At 38.9% G+C, this 19,792-nt stretch overlaps 1 protein-coding gene across 2 annotated transcripts in view; it reads left to right on the top strand.

The window, feature by feature from the left end:
* The window catches only part of sema3bl (sema domain, immunoglobulin domain (Ig), short basic domain, secreted, (semaphorin) 3bl), a 75,016-nt gene extending 55,761 nt beyond the window's left edge, over window positions 1-19,255 (top strand). Inside the window, exons 8-16 of one of the 2 annotated variants that reach the window (XM_046056270.1) lie at window positions 932-1,046; window positions 3,294-3,363; window positions 4,064-4,208; window positions 9,612-9,843; window positions 10,060-10,151; window positions 10,282-10,323; window positions 10,894-11,119; window positions 13,271-13,401; window positions 14,807-19,255. In XM_046056270.1, the coding sequence (XP_045912226.1) occupies window positions 932-1,046; window positions 3,294-3,363; window positions 4,064-4,208; window positions 9,612-9,843; window positions 10,060-10,151; window positions 10,282-10,323; window positions 10,894-11,119; window positions 13,271-13,401; window positions 14,807-15,319 (1,566 nt within the window). In that variant the 3' untranslated portion in view covers window positions 15,320-19,255. The remainder of the gene's footprint in view (window positions 1-931; window positions 1,047-3,293; window positions 3,364-4,063; window positions 4,209-9,611; window positions 9,844-10,059; window positions 10,152-10,281; window positions 10,324-10,893; window positions 11,120-13,270; window positions 13,402-14,806) is intronic. The other variant, XM_046056271.1, reaches the window with a different exon arrangement.
* The last annotated feature ends 537 nt before the right edge of the window (window positions 19,256-19,792 follow it).

Genomic DNA, 19,792 nt, shown 5'->3' on the forward strand with positions numbered 1-19,792 from the left:
GTAATTTGATTTAGGGGCTGTTTTCTACATGATCACTTTCAGGATTAACTTCCCAGGCCAGGAGGTAATGGTTTCGATTTATCCTCCTATTTTGACGGTTTAAAAACCCTCTTATGGAAAAGACAAATGTCTTTTACAGCAAACAAATATTTAAATTTACCCAAAGGACTGTGAAGGCATCTTGATATACAGAATCACACGAATCCTTTCTCCTTCCAAACACACACATACACACACACACACACACACACACAGCAGTCAAATTGCCCGATTGTGATCCCCATCTGCTCTGCACACTCTCACTTTCAAACTCTCACACAATATACAGAAATACACAAATACCTACACTCACAATACTCACACAATACACAGCTGCAGCATTTCCTTAGAGACTGTCGACTGTGCCGGAAAAGTTTGTACGAACTTCTCAGACAATAATCCCACCTAAACCTTCAAATTATAACTTTCTTTGTCATCCTCGTCTCCATCTCTGCTTCTCTTCTTTCTCTCCATCTGTCTCTTTCTCTCTCTACATACACGTATTATAGTATTTCCTCTTCAGCCCTCTTTTTCTCCCTCAGGCGACTCTGAATTGTTGTCATCACTTCCCCTGTGGTGCTTCTTGCCAAGAAGCCAATTATCACCACTGATCCTCAACGCACACACACACACACACACACATACACACATACAGAACATGATTACCTCAGATTTGATGAATAAGGGACAGTGAAGGACACACACACACATGCACACACTCCCTTGGTATCTGTGTTATGAGTCCCAACACATTTATTCTTGCAAAAGACGAGGGACTGTGCTCACAAAATATTCAAATTATATGTCCAAATTATGTAGCCATTTTTGTACACACAGTCCCCCAAATGTAGGGTCCATCTTCATCTTCTTGTACTTCTGTCTTTTTTGCCAGAATGATGTAGGAGGCCAGAGAGTGCTGGTAAACAAATGGAGCACCTTCATCAAAGCCAGACTGGTCTGCTCTGTGCCGGGACCTCATGGCATTGACACACACTTCAACCAACTGGGTGAGATACACAAAAACATTTTGATGCTTTTGCACACACACTATCTGCACACAATTGTCATATTTACAGTTTTTTTCAGTTGCTAAGATGCAATGGTCAAAACTGAAGCCACATTTTCAAAACTCTTCACACAGTCCGCATTACCAACATGCATCCTGGCCAAACAGTTAAATTTACCTCCAAAAGTCACTCAAACCACCAAAACACTTCATATAAGCCTCAAAATAAACTTGTTCAGCCAAAATACTGGCAACAATACCCACTCAGAAAGCATTTTCATATAAATCAGTATTTCATTATAGAATACAGTTGTTTTCAGTCAGTTTGATACATTTCTCAGATCAGAATTGAAATTCTACTTGTTCTACCTCCACATCATCTAGTCACTTGTGCACATCATATGTAAAAGCAATTTCTCAGTCTTTTGAGATATTGCAAATTGCACATGCTTTGACACATTTATACAAATTATTATGTATTTGTCTGCTGTTTCCTACATTATCAAATACTTACTGTATTTCCTGTTAATCACAATGTATTACAGTATACTGGTTCTTTGTTGAGAAGTCTTACCCCCCAAAACATCTAGACATAAGTTCATTGTGTAAGTCACTACACACAAAATGGTTGAACACGTCATAATCTGCATTTTCTTACATATGTCTATTAGACTTGTTTTGTAAACGTACCCTACAGTAAACTGATGAAGTTCTGATCTGTTGTGCTGTGAATAAGAATCTGTGGCCCAATAGACAGGAACATCAACCTGAGGGGGTGTTTTCATGTTTCCATCTCTTATTTTGTAATTGTTTCCGTTGTGCTATGCAGTGCTGTAAAATAGTCTTGTTTTTTCATTTTCTGCATCACAGTGACATGGTGTCAACAAATTACAGTGCATACAGTAAAAATGTAACTGTGAATCCTGTCCAATCTCTTGCAATTGTAGTGTATAATATATGTGCATTTGACGCATAACAGTTTAAAATAGCACTGTAGCAGCTGGACAGAGGGTCAGTGACCTAAGGGGAGAGCAGTGATTGATGGTTATGTAGGGACTGGAACCATCTATAGAATTTGACCTCTAACCCTTGTTTTTTTACCTCAGAATAGTACTGAACCCTTCTATGGTATCTAACATATACCTACACACACCCTATATAAGCGATGTTTGATGTACAGAGAGACAGAGTGGTCATCGGGCTGGGTCACTCTCCAAGCTGCTGCAGAGCTTGTAATTGATGCTGAACTCCTTGATGTAATAAACTTTTATGATCAAGAAGAGTGTCAAGCGGATTTCTTCTCAACACATCATCACAGAATTATTGTTCGGACACCACACAATATTTACTGTAACTCTGTACTGTTGAAATTGATCTATGCCATACAGAAAAAGTACAGCCTTGTGCATTTTCAATCTTTGTCATCAAAAGTTTAGCCATAGTTTACCAATACAAATAGTTTTGCAAATGTACCAATGCGACTGAGAAAAAAATGAAAGAAACCTGTAACATATTTTCACTTTATTGACTGTACTATAGTATGTGTTACAAGAATCAGAAATGCATTCAGTAATTTACTTGTGAAGAAAAGAAGTTCCTGACATTTCAGTGCTGCAATACACTTTTTTCAGTTGTTTACGTAGTTAACACTGGTACGTGAGACCCAATGACCACAGTCTATAATTGATGCACCATCCCCTTGAACCAATTCTGCTAAAATATAAGCACATTTCCTGCTTAGCCCATTTCCCACTCAGCTTGCAGTTTTACAGTAAAACCACATTCAAAACATTGCACATATTTCTCTAAAAATGTATGTAAATGTTCTGCAAAGATTTTCTATATATATCAAAATATGCAGGAAATTTGCAAACATTTTGTTTTGGACGTGTTTTGAACAGTTTTGAACAGTGTGTTAGCATTTGAAAAATGTGCTGCAGATAAACAGTGTTTTGCAGGTGTTGATGTTGTAATGGGAAAAGAGTTCATGGATTTTGAAGAAAGTGGTCATTGAATGCATTTTGTGTGAAAGCAATGAAAAATGATTCACAGTTTGGTCTACATGCACTTCTGTTTCACTGACTGTGTGAAGAGTTTTGACAATGTGACTTTGGTTTTGATCAGTACAGGTTAGCAATAAAAAAAAAACTGTAATATACCACACACAAAATGCATAGGAGCACGCATTCACACATTATACTGCACTGTAAGTAACAAACAAATGGCTTTGTCTTTTTATACAAAAAAGAGGATGTTTTCCTGCTGAGGACCAAGGATGAGAGGAACCCAGATGTCTATGGGATCTTCAGCACCATCAGGTGAATAACCATAAAACTTCATAAGTGTTTAGTGTATCTATACATAAAGTACTCTACCTTACTCTACCTTAAACCTATCTACCTTGCAGTTCCTCTAATAATTTAATTATTCATTTGTGTTTTTCCTTGATTCAAAGGCAGTGTGTGTCAAAAGGTTTCTTACAACTTGAAGGTTTACATGTGCCATCTTCAATGCTAGAGCTTCTAGCCTAAAGTAATTCAATATTTGCAATTTGGAAAGTTGTAGTGTACTATTTTGGTAAAATGTCACATTAGAGGCTTCTCCACTCTCACATAATTAAAGTGCAACATAACAGCAGCTAAATATAGTGTGTTTGCTGACATCCAGTGGTTTATCTCCTCACCTTTCTGCCACGATGCATCAAGGTGAGGAGGTCGTGAGGTTGCGTTGTCCAGGGTGTCAATATACGGTGGCATTACTGTTGAGTGCACCTGTAGACACACTCAACCAGTTAAAAAAAGGTTTTCGCTGGGTATTAAGTTACTCGAAGTGATGTTGTTAAAACCTTATGACCTCACTTTCCTTTCATTTATTAATAGTGTTTACTTTAAAACCATCACAAATCCAAGTTGCCTTAATTTTGAACAATTTCTTACAATGTCATATTTCTTGTAAATGTATCTGAATCTGCCCAAAATTCTTGTGTTCAACTGTAAATTTCCCCTTTCTCCTTCACAGTAATGTGTTCCAGGGTTTTGCTGTGTGTGTTTACCGTATGGCTGACATCAGAGAAGCCTTTAATGGTCCCTTCGCTCATAAAGAGGGCCCTGACTACCAGTGGGGGGCCTACGAAGGCAGGGTCCCTTATCCAAGACCAGGCGTGGTGAGTGATTGTTCAAGCATATCACCGCTAGCCCTAACTCAAATATTTTAGATGTCCAACCTTAACTGTACTTTTACCATAATGTGATAGACCACAATATTCATTCATCAGTCATTCATCAGGGACAACAAATATTAATTTGCATCATGTAAATGTGTCAGATTTGGCCAAGGGCTGTGTACTTGAAATAAATATCAAAGTTGAAAAACATATCAAACGCTAGAGGAGTTATATCTCTAACTGACTAAGACAGTGGTTAATGCAGTAATTTCAATGTTAAATGCTATTTAAAATACAATACAATGCTGTTTTGTTGGATAACTGAACAGCACCACAAACTGCAGCCCCAGAATGATCATACAGTTGAATCAACACCTCTTTTCATTAAATGTGCAATGTGGTATTCCAGCATTACATTTTACATTACAGCAGTGTACTTGAGATAATTTAGTTCTGCAACTTAGCATGGTCATTTCAGTATAATCTCTCTCTCTCTCTCTCTCTCTCTCTCTCTCTATATATATATATATATAATATATATTTGGGCATCAGAAAATGGTTTGAGTTCCAGGGCTAAGAAAGATTGTTATAAGTAACAGTATTAACAGTGTGCTACATTACAGAGAACTACAAACCGTGATAATGAGCCTAGAATTTACATTTTACAAGGGGCACGAAGCAAGATGCCTGTTAATGAAAAGTGGTCACTGGGGTGGTGATGGCGCAGTGGTAAGACACCTTTGGTGTGAGAGAGGGGTTCAATTCCCCACTGTGACACATCCACCACTGCGTCCCTGAGCAAGACACGTAACCCCTAGTTGCTCCAGAGGCGTGCAACCTCTGACCTACTTGGCAATTGTAAGTCGCTTTGGATAAAAGCGTCAGCTAAATGAATAAATGTAATGATTATGAATGAGTCAGAAAACAAGCAAGGGGAATGAACATTTTGTTAACAGTATAACATCACACAGGTCTCGTTGTTCAAAACACTGGAATGAATAACTTTACAAGAACAGCTTCTTCCGGACGGTTCAACACAATAAATTATGTATAATTTTACTTACAAATTAACTCGATACTGTAATTCCATGAAACAGGCCTCCACTAGTGTGTTTGCTCCTGGTCCATGTTTACTGGGAGTCTGCTGAGACCAGTTCCATTGCTCCCTCGCCCAGCTCCGGTTTGGGTGCTCATTACGGTGCAGCTCCCCAGCAGCATTCCCCCGCTGGTTCCCTCACCCAGGGCCTGAAAACCACTTCCTCTTCTGGGTTCAAAGCTCCTATGCTAGTGATGTAAATAAACACCAAGACTTCCCTGGTACTCCGAGCTGAGTCAGGGCAGAGTCAGCTAACAGGGCCGCTAACTAGCTAAGGGCAGCTAGAGTTAGCAACAGAGCAGTGCGCACCAGTCAGTGACTTTTGTGTTAGCAGAGGAAAGATCCATGTTGCAACAATCTGCTGATACTTTCATTGACAAGGTGCAGCTCCCAAATGGAGTTTGAAGTTTTAGGGGTTTTTTTTCTGCGACTACCCAACTAATGAAAAGTTTGTCGACTAAGTCTCTTATCACCGACTAACGGTGTAGTCAACTATTAGGGGGCAGTCCTAGTACAAATGTAGTTCTGAGGGAGAAGAGGTTGCTTAGGCCTACTGTGTATACTAAAACAGAAAATTGAATATGAAATTGCAAATACAAAGGTGGCAAAAACATTATAAGTGAGGCATAGAAGGTTTCCATATCAGTAAACTACTATACGTATCTGGAAGTGCAGCTGTGGTGACTGTATACAGTACAGAGCCTTCTGGTTAACATCTTGACTCTCAGTGGAGCCCTGTCATGTTCTCCCAACCACATCACTGTAATTCAGACTTATTATACACACAAACACACGTGTGTAGACAACACACATACACACAGTCACGTCGCACATTTAATTCCACCTCATTACTAGAGTGAAAGAGAGCGTATGGAGGCAGAAGGAATATGAATAACGTGAAAACAGAACAGACACCTCTGTGGTTTCACTCCGCTGACTCTCTGATTAACAGGAATGTTTTGGCCCCGAAACTCATAGTATAAGAGAGAGAGGGAAGGAGGAAATGGAGGAAGAGAGGAAACACGGAAAAAGATGATGACTCATTGTAGGCTGATGGAGAGGCGGAGATGGCAAGAGGAGAAGGAGAGATATTGAGAAGATAGGGGCAAGTTTACTCCCCTTGAAATCTTCATTAATATATTCATATTGCTATCCTACCTGGGTGTCCTTTTTATTTTCCTGGATTTTTCATTGTAACAGATTTAAGCTTTATACAGGTTAATATCCATCATATCTCATAATCACCTGCCAAAACTTCCCCAGTAATAGAAAATACAATGTTCATTTAAAAGAAATTAGGTGGATTTATACTATACTATTTATACCTAGACATTTATCTTGGATTGTTTTGGATTTGTGTCTGACCTCACCTTGTAACAGAGGGATGATGGGATTTTCTCTTTATTGCAGATTTTCCAGAGCTTTAGTTATAACTCTACCTGGACCTTGTCATTCTGTTTCGATCATACAGTATCAGAACTGTGTGATGTATTTGCCTGCCTGTCACAAACACTGACATCCAGTTTCATCATAAAAGCCTCATGTTTGATATTTAAATTTTGAGCTTTTCCTTGATGAGATATACAGCCTTTAATGTACCTGGGTGTTTCTCTTGGATTGATTTCTGACATGAAAATCTCTTGGCCAGTTTTAATCAATGCTATACTTTAATCATGCTGTCACTGAGAAAATCTGCATATTTTTCTGCCTGCTGCCTGCACTGACAGTTTAGACTGGATTCAAAGTGTCATACTTTCAAGTGCCAACTTTTATAATAAAGTGATGAGATATTGAATTTAATTATTCTTTAGCTGTTCTTTTATTCACCTGATTCAGTGAACTCATCTTTTCAGACCCAGATCTGTTCAGGGATTTTCACCCGCTTACTTTGGTTTGAGATAGGATATTACAGATGTGATTAGTGTTTTTAATTCAAACAGAGGCTTCTGCTAACTTATTTATATGTCAGTTTGTTGATGTTGGTTGTTACATCTGTATTTATAAAAAAATACATGCAGGTAAGACTGTGGACTTTTTGTCATCATAAAGGATATCTGGATTGATAGTTTGACATCATCAGCAAAAGACGAGTGTCTGAAAGAGTGTCAGATCTCCTCCTCACAGATTTGACATATGGTCTGTTTTCTGCAGCTTCATGAAAGTTACATTGCAGTTCCTCATTGGTACACAGTATTTACAAAATTACATAGAAGTTATTTATCCTTTACTCTAAAATGGCCCTCACTCACTCACTGTACCTATATTTAAGTACCATACAACATACAACGAAATTACACCGTCAATCACAGGCTATATTATAAAGTGTTACCAAAAACTGATTATTTGTGTTTGTGTTTGACATATAACCTATATTTGAGGATCTTCAGCATCTTCTTGTTGGATTGCAGATGAGTTAAACTACAACCAGAGAGGCTGAAATGGAAATGAGGAAAGGCGTTTCTCAGGATTTGAACCTCAGCTAATTTCATTCTCCTCTGCTGGGTCTGTTTGTTAAAATGGATACATTTGCGGTACAACATTGTGTTAGCCTACACAATGCATATTGTGCTTAACACACATACATGCAAACACACTCACATACACAGTAATAATGGATGTGAATAGATGCCAAATATGCTCACCCCTCTCTCATTAATTCTCCTTCGGCTCTGGAGATTAAAAGCAGTTGACGTGCGGCAGCAAAGTTTGAGTTGACAATATATTTTGGAGCTACTCCAGTTCACGTTTTAAGTGCAGTGCAAACAGATGAGGAGTAGTTCAGTGAACAGTTTAAAACAGACTGACATATCGAGGATGTGAATTGGGACCTGTACAAGTGTGTAAATAAATTGTGAAAAAAATACTCCCTTCAGTTCCAAAAGGAAAGGCAATATGTTGTTTTGTTTCTCTGTGTAATAATAATAAATACAGCCTACCTTCAGATTGGAAAACATTACTGGAAAGGCATGCTTGGACCCCATTTTGAATTATACATGAACATACTGTATGTGCTACTTATTATAAATAATCATACTGTGAACAAATTAAATTTTTTTGGTTGGGAAAGTGAACATGGATTTTCTTACACATTCCACATCATCTTCAATGAATTCCATTTAGTAAACCACACTGAGAGGAATGTACTATTATACATCAATAGTGCATTTGGAGTCTGACGTTCCTACACAGTTCAGATCTCCCCTCTGAAATTGAATCCAGACCATTACAGGGCTATTGTGTGGCTCAGTTGCTGTTGTGATAAGCACGAGTAAAAATATTTCTACCATATGGAAGTACATGCTGGAATAGCAATATCAGGCGAGGAGATTTACACAAATACCAACTGCTCTGTCATGAAAGTCGTCTTCTTAAGAGACTCAATTTCAATTAAATTATACTCTTTTCTCACCCTTAATTTGTGATATTTTGCTAAGTTGTCAGCGTCAGGACTTTGGCATATGCTTTCATTTTAGTCTGTTGCTGCTGCAGTGTTGTATTTCTTTAAATCACTGAGCTTTCACCCCCCCCCCCAGGATCTCAGGTTATATTGTATATTGTGTCCTTTGTATAAGTAGGACTAGATTCAACTCTTGTGAAGTCCAACCTTCTCTCTCCATTGCTGTAGTCATTTAACGATTTGAGAAAACTTAAGATTGAATCATCCTTTAATTGTGACAGGAAGAAGATCCCAGAGTTAACGGGAACAATGAATGAAGCAGCAGTTTTCTGAAGAGGGTAAATCTGCTTTCAGTGGAGGAACCGACAAACAAGACATATCTCATGATGCCACCAGCAGAGACATTTATTTACCCATAGTTGCGTAAAAGTGTAAAATAGTTGCGTGACAAAGGATTTGGATTCTTTGGAAAGAATTTCTGATCTGAAAGCGTGAGAAAACTTGAATGTAAATGCCTTTACTTGGTCAGTGTTCAACCCTCTTAATTATTTCAGTTATACAGTATCTCAGCCAAGTACCAGCACATTAATTTTCTCATTACTACAGTCACAGATGGGAAGGTTTTTAACTAACAGCAAACTCTGCTTCTATAGAGCTGTTTGCAAGCATTTAACTTTATCAGTGCTGGTGGTTGTGACCTTTCATCTGAAGTTTTCAGGCACAATAAAACTGCTAATGAAGGTTCTTTGAGAAGACTGTAAAACCATAATTAGGCCACAATTATTTTGGAAAGCATACCCCCAGTAGTGGAAAATGGTGGGAATGTAGAGTCATGGTGGAAAATGGCTTCATTGTTTTCAATCATTGTTTTATCTTTGTTCTTTCTTGTTCCTTGCCTCTGTCTCTCCAGTGCCCAAGTAAAATCACCAACCAACCAGGCAGAGAGTTTGGCAGCACAAAGGACTTCCCTGATTTGGTGCTGCAGTTTGCCCGCAATCACCCGTTAATGTGGCGGCCGGTGTATCCCGCCCTGCGCCAACCCGTCCTTGTGAAGGCCAACATTCCTTACAAACTGAAACAAATAGTGGTGGACCGGGTGGAGGCAGAGGACGGGCCGTATGACGTCATGTTCATCGGCACAGGTGTGTGTGATTGTCTACATTTTCAAATTTGATTTTAAATCCAGACTTGCTTATGGTAAAAAGGTAATTGTGCTTGTGGTCTTCAGGATGACATTTTATTGAGCCCTGTGGAAAAATTGGATCGTAGGGGCAGAGAAGTATTTGGGATAGGATATAGAAATTCTGTTATTGTCCTGTCCCCTTGTCACTTACAGTTTGTGTTTGCTTGTCTGTCAGATGTTGGTACAGTATTGAAGGTCATTGCCCTGCACAGTGGAAACAGCCTGGAAACAGAAGAAGTCACACTGGAAGAGCTACAAGTCTTTAAAGTAAGTTTTACTCCATCATGAGTGTCAATAATTCTTTCTATGTTTCTCTCTGGTTTCTCCTCAATCGTTTTTTTTTAGCATTGTGAACACATTGTGAAATTCCTGAGATCAATATTTTTATTAATTGCAGGTGCCAACTCCAATTACATCACTGGACATATCTGTGAAACGGGTAAGTTGATACACTGTATTTTATTTTATTGGACTTTAATATTTGTAACCCACAGAAAACAATCCACAAATGTGTACTATGATGCGCAAATATTTCACATTTGTATTTGTATTTTTACATTTGTGATGTGTAAATAAAATACAGAGTGACATCTACACACAAAACCGCACATTTACAGATTGCTTTCTGTCAATTTGTGGGTCATGTTCCATTTGTAACTTCCTTTTTACGCATTTGTGGAATTTTGTCCACTCTGTACCACAGAGATCTGTAAACAGGGATCTGTAAATGGGAGAGCAGTTTATTAGCTACACCAATAGGTGGCAGTAGTGACATTGCCTCTCATGAGTTGTAAGAATATCTGCTTCTGGTGGACCACTGGACTCTACTCAGTCTAAATTTTTCTGTACAAGTGTATATAGTTTACTATTGAATACTTACTTACATTTATATTTAGATAAATAGACTACATTTGAAAGTACTGTTGTACCATATAATTTACTAACTTAAACCAACTATTATCTTCATCATACCATGCTTAATTGTTTCTCCTGTCATCACTTCCTACAGCAAGCCCTGTATGTGGGCTCTCCAGCAGGTGTGGCGCAGGTGAAGCTGCATCGCTGTGAGACTTATGGGAAAGCCTGTGCTGAGTGCTGCCTGGCCAGAGACCCTTACTGCGCATGGGATGGATCACTGTGCGCACGATACGTGCCCAACAGCAAACGCCGCTTCCGCAGACAGGACATCAGGCATGCAAATCCTATGCTGCAGTGTGTGGATCAGAATCTGAGTGGTAAGTGATACGAGTGGTACCTACAGTGGGGAGAACAAGTATTTGATGCACTGCTGATTTTGCAGGTTTTTCCTACTTACAAAGCATGTAGAGGTCTGTAATTTTTATCATAAGTACACTTCAACTGTGAGGGAATCTAAAACAAAAATCCAGAAAATCACATTGTATGATTTTTAAATAATTAATTAGCATTTTATTGCATGGCATAAGTATTTGATACATCAGAAAAGCAGAACTTAATATTTGGTACAGAAACCTTTGCTTGCAATTACAGAGATCAGACATTTCCGGTATTATTGCCATTTTTGATCAATGAAGTAGTTTGGTGCCATATAGCATAGTAAGTGTGTTGGTGGATCTCACCTCACTGCACAGCGAGCTGCTAACAGATTAGGAAGCTAGTCAAAGTTACACAACACTGCCAGGCAAACCGTATCTTTTTCCTGTGTAGCTATATCTTTACCTTCAGGGCATGTCTATCAAGTAAATTTGCATACCGCAGCAATGTATGCACACACTCATACACACACTGGAGCAGAAGGGGCTTCCATTCATTTTAACAACTAACACCTGCGCTGTAGTAACGTTAAAGCTAAATTTCCACAGAAAGCAACATGAACAGCTGCGTGCATCCGACACACTACACACTACGCTCACAGTTTCTCTTGACTGTCCTTCAGTGTTACATTAGTCCAACATCGCCGAGCCTGCTAGCCACATTAGCTGCACAAGACACTAACGCTAAGTTAGCTAACCTACAAAACAAACAGTAAAACAACCCAAAATGTGTCAACACTTACAGCTTCCAAGTTTTTATTCGGTCACGTACAGTCCATGGCGATCCGTCTTTGAACCGCTACAGAGCTCATTACGCTTGTGGAAGTTTTGAAACACAAATTTATTAATTTAAGACGCACTTAAGTATGAACAATGCGGTTGCTGTGGTGCTTGCCATCCTCTGCGGTTGGCAATAGTGCTGTATTTTCAATTTTGCGGTTATCGCAACAGCCCTAGTATAGACTGGCGACCTGTCCAGTGTGTACCCCGCCTTTCGCCCGATGTAAGCTGGGATTGGCTCCAGCCCGCCGCAACCCTGTACGCAGGATAAGCGGTTGATGATGGATGGATGGATGGCAACAGCCCTAGTCACAGCGCGTGGCTGTAATAGCCACGTACATAACCCATTGTAAAACTGCAGCCTTTTGTTTTTTACACCTGGGATTTTGTATGGATTAAACAAATGAGATATAACTGCTCCACATTCTTCTCAGGACAGTGTACAGTGTACATAACTGCAGTGGAGTCAGGGGGAGCTTGGCTCCTTAAAACATTAGCTCCCCTAAAAAAATGAAAACAGTCCAATATTATCAAACTTCACTCACTTTAACTAAAAAATCTGATAATAATGTGCTTTCTCAGTCCCGCTCAGTCTGCGCGCTGAATCACCATGATTTATTTAAGATAAAGCACAAGGGGAAATGCTGGACAAGCTTTGTACAGCAACACTGAAGAAGACCAGTGAGACTTCACTCTTGTGTATACCGTATGTGAGTCTGTAAACACTTGAAGTCCAGGGGAATATGCTACTGGACATGTGACAACTGGTGTTTGAATGTTAGATTGTATGTACAGTATGTGTTTGTATCTGTAAGGACCAGTGTACGTCTATGTGCCTCTTCCTCAGGGTGGAAGCCAAAGTGTGCTAAGTCAGATTTGTACAAGTCTGTCAGTTTATCCAAGCTATGTGAGACAAATGTTGTATAGTATATTACAATACACGTTAACCCCTCGACAACACATGTCAGGTTTACACACTACACATTTAGTGAATGTAGAATATAGCCTTGTACTTATTTCATACCAGACCTTAGACCTTGGTGTCTTTTGAGAGACATTTGTGTTTAAAAAAAGGAAAATAGACAAATCAGTGTTTACTCAAAGTATTTACAGTAACTATACTTTACAGGATTCACTGTTTACAGCTTGACAGACATACTGTAAAGGTCCCTGACATTCACGTGGTTCAGTGGTTTGCTCAAGAGGACTTCAAGCTTACTTGGTGGATGCTTACAAACATTTTACTGTACTTAGACAGTAGTTCTTGATTTTTTATTCATTCACAATCTTTTAAATTATCTTTCTTTCAACCAGAAGACTTTGATGTAACAGAAGACAGTGTGGTTTATGGGACAGAGAACAACAGCACCTTCCTGGAGTGTGTTCCTCGCTCTCCACAAGCTACTGTAACCTGGCTCGTCCAACGTGACGATCGAAAGGAAGAGGTAAGATAATACATAAATAGCCAGCAAAAGAAACTCAAGATAATAAAATGCCACCCTGTCCTAATATATCTATGATGGGAAGGTGGGGAAGCTTTGAGAGACAGATTAGGGGAGGAATGAAACTTCTGGTCAACAGTGGCCTGAGTAACTGCCTTTGAAAGTGGGATTTGCCTGTGAATGTGGCATGTAGTTGACACATTTAACAGCAATTTGACATATGGTTGAAATTAAGAAGTTATATTTCAAAGGAAAATGCACAACTGTTCATTCTCTTAGATAAACAGTGAATTCTTTACAAACCTTGACCACAAGCCACCGAAAGCTGAGGTGTCACTCAATGTCTACTGGTTACTGTGCTTTACTGTACTTAAACACAGTGTTGCAAAGTCCTCTTAAAGCGCTGCTTAGAAAATCATGCTGCTGTGTTTGCCCACACCCACAGTAATCATTCATTTGTTTGGGGTTATGTTTCTCCAAGCTTAACTGAGTGCCTCGGTCAGCCATGCAAGTATTAAGGCATTACCACCCCTCTCCATTTCCTTGCAAATAAACATTTGGCTGCCACTCCAGCTGACAAGGCTGCCATGTTTGTGTTGGCACAGAAAGAAAGTTAGACAAGCACAGTGATGGAATCTGAAGAAGGGAGCCCCCCCCCCCCCCCTTCAGATACAGGAGGTAGATTTAGAAAAGTAAGGTATAAATGAATAGAGGCAAGATGTTGGGTGGAGGTATGTTAGGAAAGAAAGAGAATAAGAGGAAAGTAAATGGCAGAGAAAGAGTAAAAAAAGTGACTAGATTTCATGGTACATTCTTGCTGTTGCAATTCAAGCTGAGAAAACAGTACAAAGAGCCCTGTTCTCCCTCTTTTATTTCTCATACGTTGAGTTGGATTATAAGCACTTTGCTGTAATCTCATAAAGATCCTACATATAGTGGCTTTCAAATTCCTATTTGTCACGTCTTTCTTGTTTATCCACTTAACCACTTAAAACCTTGGTATTATTAGCCTCTGGAACTTTTTTATACTAGAAAAGCAAATTTCCAAACTGTAATGCAGCCATTTTGTTTTTGTGTTAGCGAAAGCATCAACTTTCAATTAATTTGGTTTGAATTTAAAAATAACACTTCACTCGCAAATTTGCACGCAAAGCTTAATTTAAAGACTCTTTGCTGTTTGAAGGAATTCCCATTAGTTTCTTTGGTATTGCATTGCAGTAATGTGACACAATGACATTATGTGATAATCCCAGTCCAATCTGAAACACAACTACATGTTACTTTGGATGTTAGTGATACTATCCCAAATCCTTTTTTTCTGCATCATGTCATAAGATCTTAACAATATGTTGTTTGATTATGTATAAAAGTTAAGAATAGACACATATTCTCCCTCTGTCTCACTCAGGTGAAGCTAGACGATCGTGTGATGTCTACAGAGCAGGGCCTCCTGTTTCGTCGTCTCTTCCGCCAGGATGAAGGCGTGTACATCTGCCGCTCCCGAGAGCACGGCTTCACACAGACCCTAGCCCACCTCACCCTCGAAGTCCTTCAGGGGGAGACTGTGGATGAGCTCATGGCACGTGACAATGGTGGCCTCTCTGACTCATTCAAAGATCGGTCGACAGGAGGCTACAGGGCCTGGATGCCTTGTAGCGCATACAGCAGGGGCGGCTCATCAAGCCAAATGGGCCAATCACGTACATGGTTCAAGGATATCATGCAGCTGATTGGGCCATCAAACCTGCCTCACGTGGAGGAGTACTGCGAGAGGATGTGGTGCAACGACAAGCTGAGGAGGAAACACAAGAGCATGTTGGAGAAATACCGCCAGGCACAGGAGAGCGCCAGGAAGGCTCGTAGCAAGAGCTCCGGTGAACGTAACCGGACGCCAAGGGATCTTAGCACATGGGAGGAGTAATGGAGAGAAAGCAGCGGGGGGAAAAGAAGGAGAAAATGAAAGACGATAAAGGGACAAAGATTACAGTACTGAACCTAACAGAATGGATTTAATGAAATCAGTGTATGTGTAGGTGAGGTGCCACGGGTTGGTTCTGGATTTGGCCCAAAAAAGACAGAAGTGTTCGGGTTGTCTGGACAGTAGGAAAGACAGCAGGAAAAAAAAATGCTATTGAAATGAACGGGTTGTTGCTGATGTAATAGACAAGAGTCTTTCAAATACACTCTGGTTGCCAAGGACTCCTCCCGCTCTTACACTTTAGCTCTTGTATACTTTTACTGTTATTGAAATGACAGATATGGCTTTCATCAAGTCATTTAAAACCTTAAAAATTTCACAAACCGATTTATAAAATGTATGCATGCCTGTGGGCTGACTTTACCGACAGCTTTGTGGACTCTTTGCAGAACAGTTTGTTGGCTCATGGAAAATTGGGGCTTCAAAAGAGAGGGACATATACTGTATTTACTTACTTTGTATCTTTGGACCACAGAAGCAAGTTTGACAAGTGCAGCTCTGACACACACGGACACGTATACTTTCTATTTGTTTCTCTCACTCCCAAAGTTGGACGCATTTCAGACAATGCAATCACTGGATGCATCTCCTTCTCAATTGGTATTTAATGGTGCACATTTCTTGACTTGTTCTGCAAGTGTTTTAAAGGAATATTCATATGACTTCAGTTCAACTGACTTTGTAGAATAATTAGGGACATATGCAGCTAATGCTCACAGGCTTACTGTATCTGATCTCGCCAGTTTAGATGGACACACACACACACACACACACACACACACACACACACAAACAAACACATAAACTGAAATCACACTCATCACACTGAATGCATAAAGCTCAACTAGCTCAAACTGGAAGCTGTAGACGACTGTTGATGGTTCAACAGATTAAAAGGCACATTGCTGCTTTATTTTTACTGCTATGGGTTAAACTTTCCTCTCAAGACCAGCTACAGATCACAATTCCCCCCTTACTGACCTTTAAAGGGATATTTCACAGTGGTTTATTTTCATGCATACCGTAACACCTCCTGGAAGGTACCTAATGACCACAGTCGAGCTCTGATATTTCCATGGGGATCCTTATGCAGCTCAACTTAATGAAAACTAAGTCAGTGACATAAACATCAATCCAGCAAGTAGGCCTACAAATAATAATTTTTTATCAAAATTTTCTGTTCCTGTTTTTTATCATTTGAGTAATTGTTTAGCCTAAAACTGTGAAAAATGTCCATCACAACCACAGCCCAAGGTGACATCTTCAAAGTGCTTTTTTCTTTCCGACCAACAGTTAAAATCCAGCCATTAAAGGAGAATTAAAAAACCAGGTAACCTCATCTCATATTTTAAACATCCACTAGTCTTTTTTCCCACAGTTCCTGTGTGCTGTAGCTCTCTAGTGACAACAGAGGGAACAATAGAGGGGTCAGCGGTATTGGCCGACTCCTTTTGTGCTTTCTGCTTTGTAAACACTGGTTTTAAGATGGTTCATGGTTTGAACACATGATAATCTACACTGTTATTATCTTCAGTTTTGTTGTTAAAATAGAACTTTTACAGTTAATGAAACCAAAAAAGGTTTTCCTTCCACAGGTAACATGTGGAGAAGAGAACAGAGGGTGGAATTAAATAATGAGACAGAACAAAACAAATAAAGAACAGAGCGGATAAAGAAAAGAGTGGCCTTTAATAGGGTGAGATATGAGCATTGGAACCTAAAGTCAAATTTGGCTTCAGATGTAGAAAAAAAGAGTGGAGGTCAGGAAAGACAGGCAAGGAGAACAGATGCCAGTGAGGGCTGTGTGTGGATGGGAGTGAGATACTTAGGTGCTTCAGTAATATAATATGAAATATTAAAACAATAAACTGAAGAAGAAACATAATGATAATATTGTGTTTTTTTGATTAAATGAGTTTTAAGAGTTGCTTTCAACTGTATCACATATGTAACATTTTGAAAACATTGATGGAGGTTTTGGAGTTGCATTACTAGTGCAGTAACCTCATCCCACCATGCAGGTCCTGTGGAGAACTGTGCAATTGATGGCTACATGCAGTACACCTAATAAACAATGGAAAAGATGTGCCTACATGGTTTCCATACTTAAGTTGCCAGATGAAGTACTTATGAAATATTAATTTAATCTGGAAACTTTAATCTTTGTCCCTGTATGTGTGTATATGTAAGAAATCCACGTTTATACTGTCTACATTTTTACTGTGATCAGTTAAATGTTGGCGGTGAAGTCAAAAAATAATAATTTTCCAGTTATAAACTCTACAAAAGTTAACCATGCCTACTGAATTAATTTAAAGACAGCTACACACATTGAGCATAATAATCAGCTGACCTCCAATATGGCTGCCAGAGGGTTAAATCCTTTTAATATGTGTACATATGGAAGATGGTATGTCTATTCTGGGAGCCCTTTCATTGTTAAAAATGAACCAGGAAGTTACACTAATGGCTGAATGGCTTCTCAGAAGACAATACAATAGAGAGGAGGAGTGAAGCTGTCGAGAAGAAAGGAGAGAGATATTCAAAAAATAAGGTACTATAAACATCTTAAAGGCTGTATTTGGAATTTTTAAAACCGATAATCCCTATAAAAACCCATTTCCACAATTCATCAGTATAAAGTGAGTATTATTATTTTTTTAGTTTGGGGATTGTGAGATTCCACTTAGTGTTTTCTCTAAAAATATTGCTTATGATGTGTATCTAAACTTAAAGAAAATGATAGAATGACCTAGAGTTAAAAACTTGTACTTGGTCTGTTCTGCTCTGTTCCATGAAGAATAAGTAACTTTTTGTTGTGGTGGTCTCATTTGTTTGTTTGAGTTTCTGCTTCTCTAAACCCACATCATGATACTTACTAATACTGTCATCAGAAAATAAAAATCTCTGTTTAAGGTATAACTTATGTGATTGATTGTAAACTTCTAGTGTGTAAAATTATCTAAAAATACAAGTTTCCATTTTACAGCAACTGTGATAAGATAATATGGAACCGCCAAAATAAATGCTGACACTTTTTTTCTTGACAGTGTTTTCAGACTTGTGAAAGAAAAGTCATTCTTCAGGATGGAATTTTGCGCATTTTTGCAAATATGTGATTTTAGTTTCTGACAAACATGTGCATCATTGATTAAATGTTTGTTATTTGTGCATGTTCAAACCATACATTGTAAAGCCTTTAAATGCATTTCAGTTGTTGTACAGTTGTACAAAGTGTGTTGTAGTGTTGTTGCATACGTTTATATTTGTTTTACTTACTCTTGAGCTGCCCACTCTATAGCTAGTTCAGTGCAGTTTGTCAATTTTTAAAAAACTTTAATCAAAAACACATGTTGAATTTCATACTTAGTGTGAACAATGTTTGTAATAACTTCTGTAAATTTGGGGCAGTTGAAATTACACAGGTGATTTCTCTGATTAGTTGTTCCTCCTGATTGGAAGTGCATTAATTGATAAATACCTGCACATGCGCTGATCATCACTGCTACTCTACATTAAGCTGGCCAGAGGTACAGTCAATAACAGACAGCAGATGGAAGTGCAGTAGAAACAACCATGAACAAGCACACTATAGCTGTTTTGAACTTGAAAGGTTCAACAAGCCTGGTTCTCCTCGTAAAACAGTCCTTACTTCAGGCAACAATACAGTTAATGTAGACTGCAGGCTGGAAAGTGTAAGGAAAATATAACATTAAATTGGTGAACTGTCTTTTTATTGTACTGTAAACGTGTGCTAGTTGTGGGGCCTCTGACAAAGCCTGACAAAGTATTTATGTTTTATTTAAGTGTCTTTCTACCATGCATGCTATGTACTTGTATGCTATTTAACAGCATTAAAGGTTGATGTTCTAACATAAAGGAGGTGGTCCCTGGCTGAGTATTTTTACTTACAATTTGGCGGCATAGGGGAGTTTATTTAGAATTTTGTCAGAACAAGACTAATGGCGCCAGTGGCATAAACAGAGACAAACAGCAGCGGCCTGAAATGAGCCACTTCTATAAACCATAGCTTTTACTGCACTGAAACAAATTCATGCTCTGTGTAATACTGAACAAACATCCTTGTTGCAGACTGCACACCTTGCAACAAGGATGTTTGGCATTTAATGTCACGGTGAAACAGACTGGCTCTACTTCCCATGTCTGCTTTCATTTATTATTTTTTCTTTGTGTGTGCATGTTTTGTATTTGTTTCTATACATGTGAGGGCCAAAATGTTAATGACCAAAAGAAAATGAAGACATTTTATCTTACTTGGCTTTAAATTTTAATGTGAAAATTTGAATAGCGTAACTTGGGTAAGGATAACCCTACATGATAGGTTTACGTCAACCTAACCTTAGTGTTAGAAAATAAATGCTGGCCATGATGGTCCTCATACTGTAGGTATAATGA

Source organism: Micropterus dolomieu, linkage group LG08 (assembly GCF_021292245.1).
Source record: "Micropterus dolomieu isolate WLL.071019.BEF.003 ecotype Adirondacks linkage group LG08, ASM2129224v1, whole genome shotgun sequence".
NCBI classification, from domain to species: Eukaryota; Metazoa; Chordata; class Actinopteri; order Centrarchiformes; family Centrarchidae; genus Micropterus; species Micropterus dolomieu.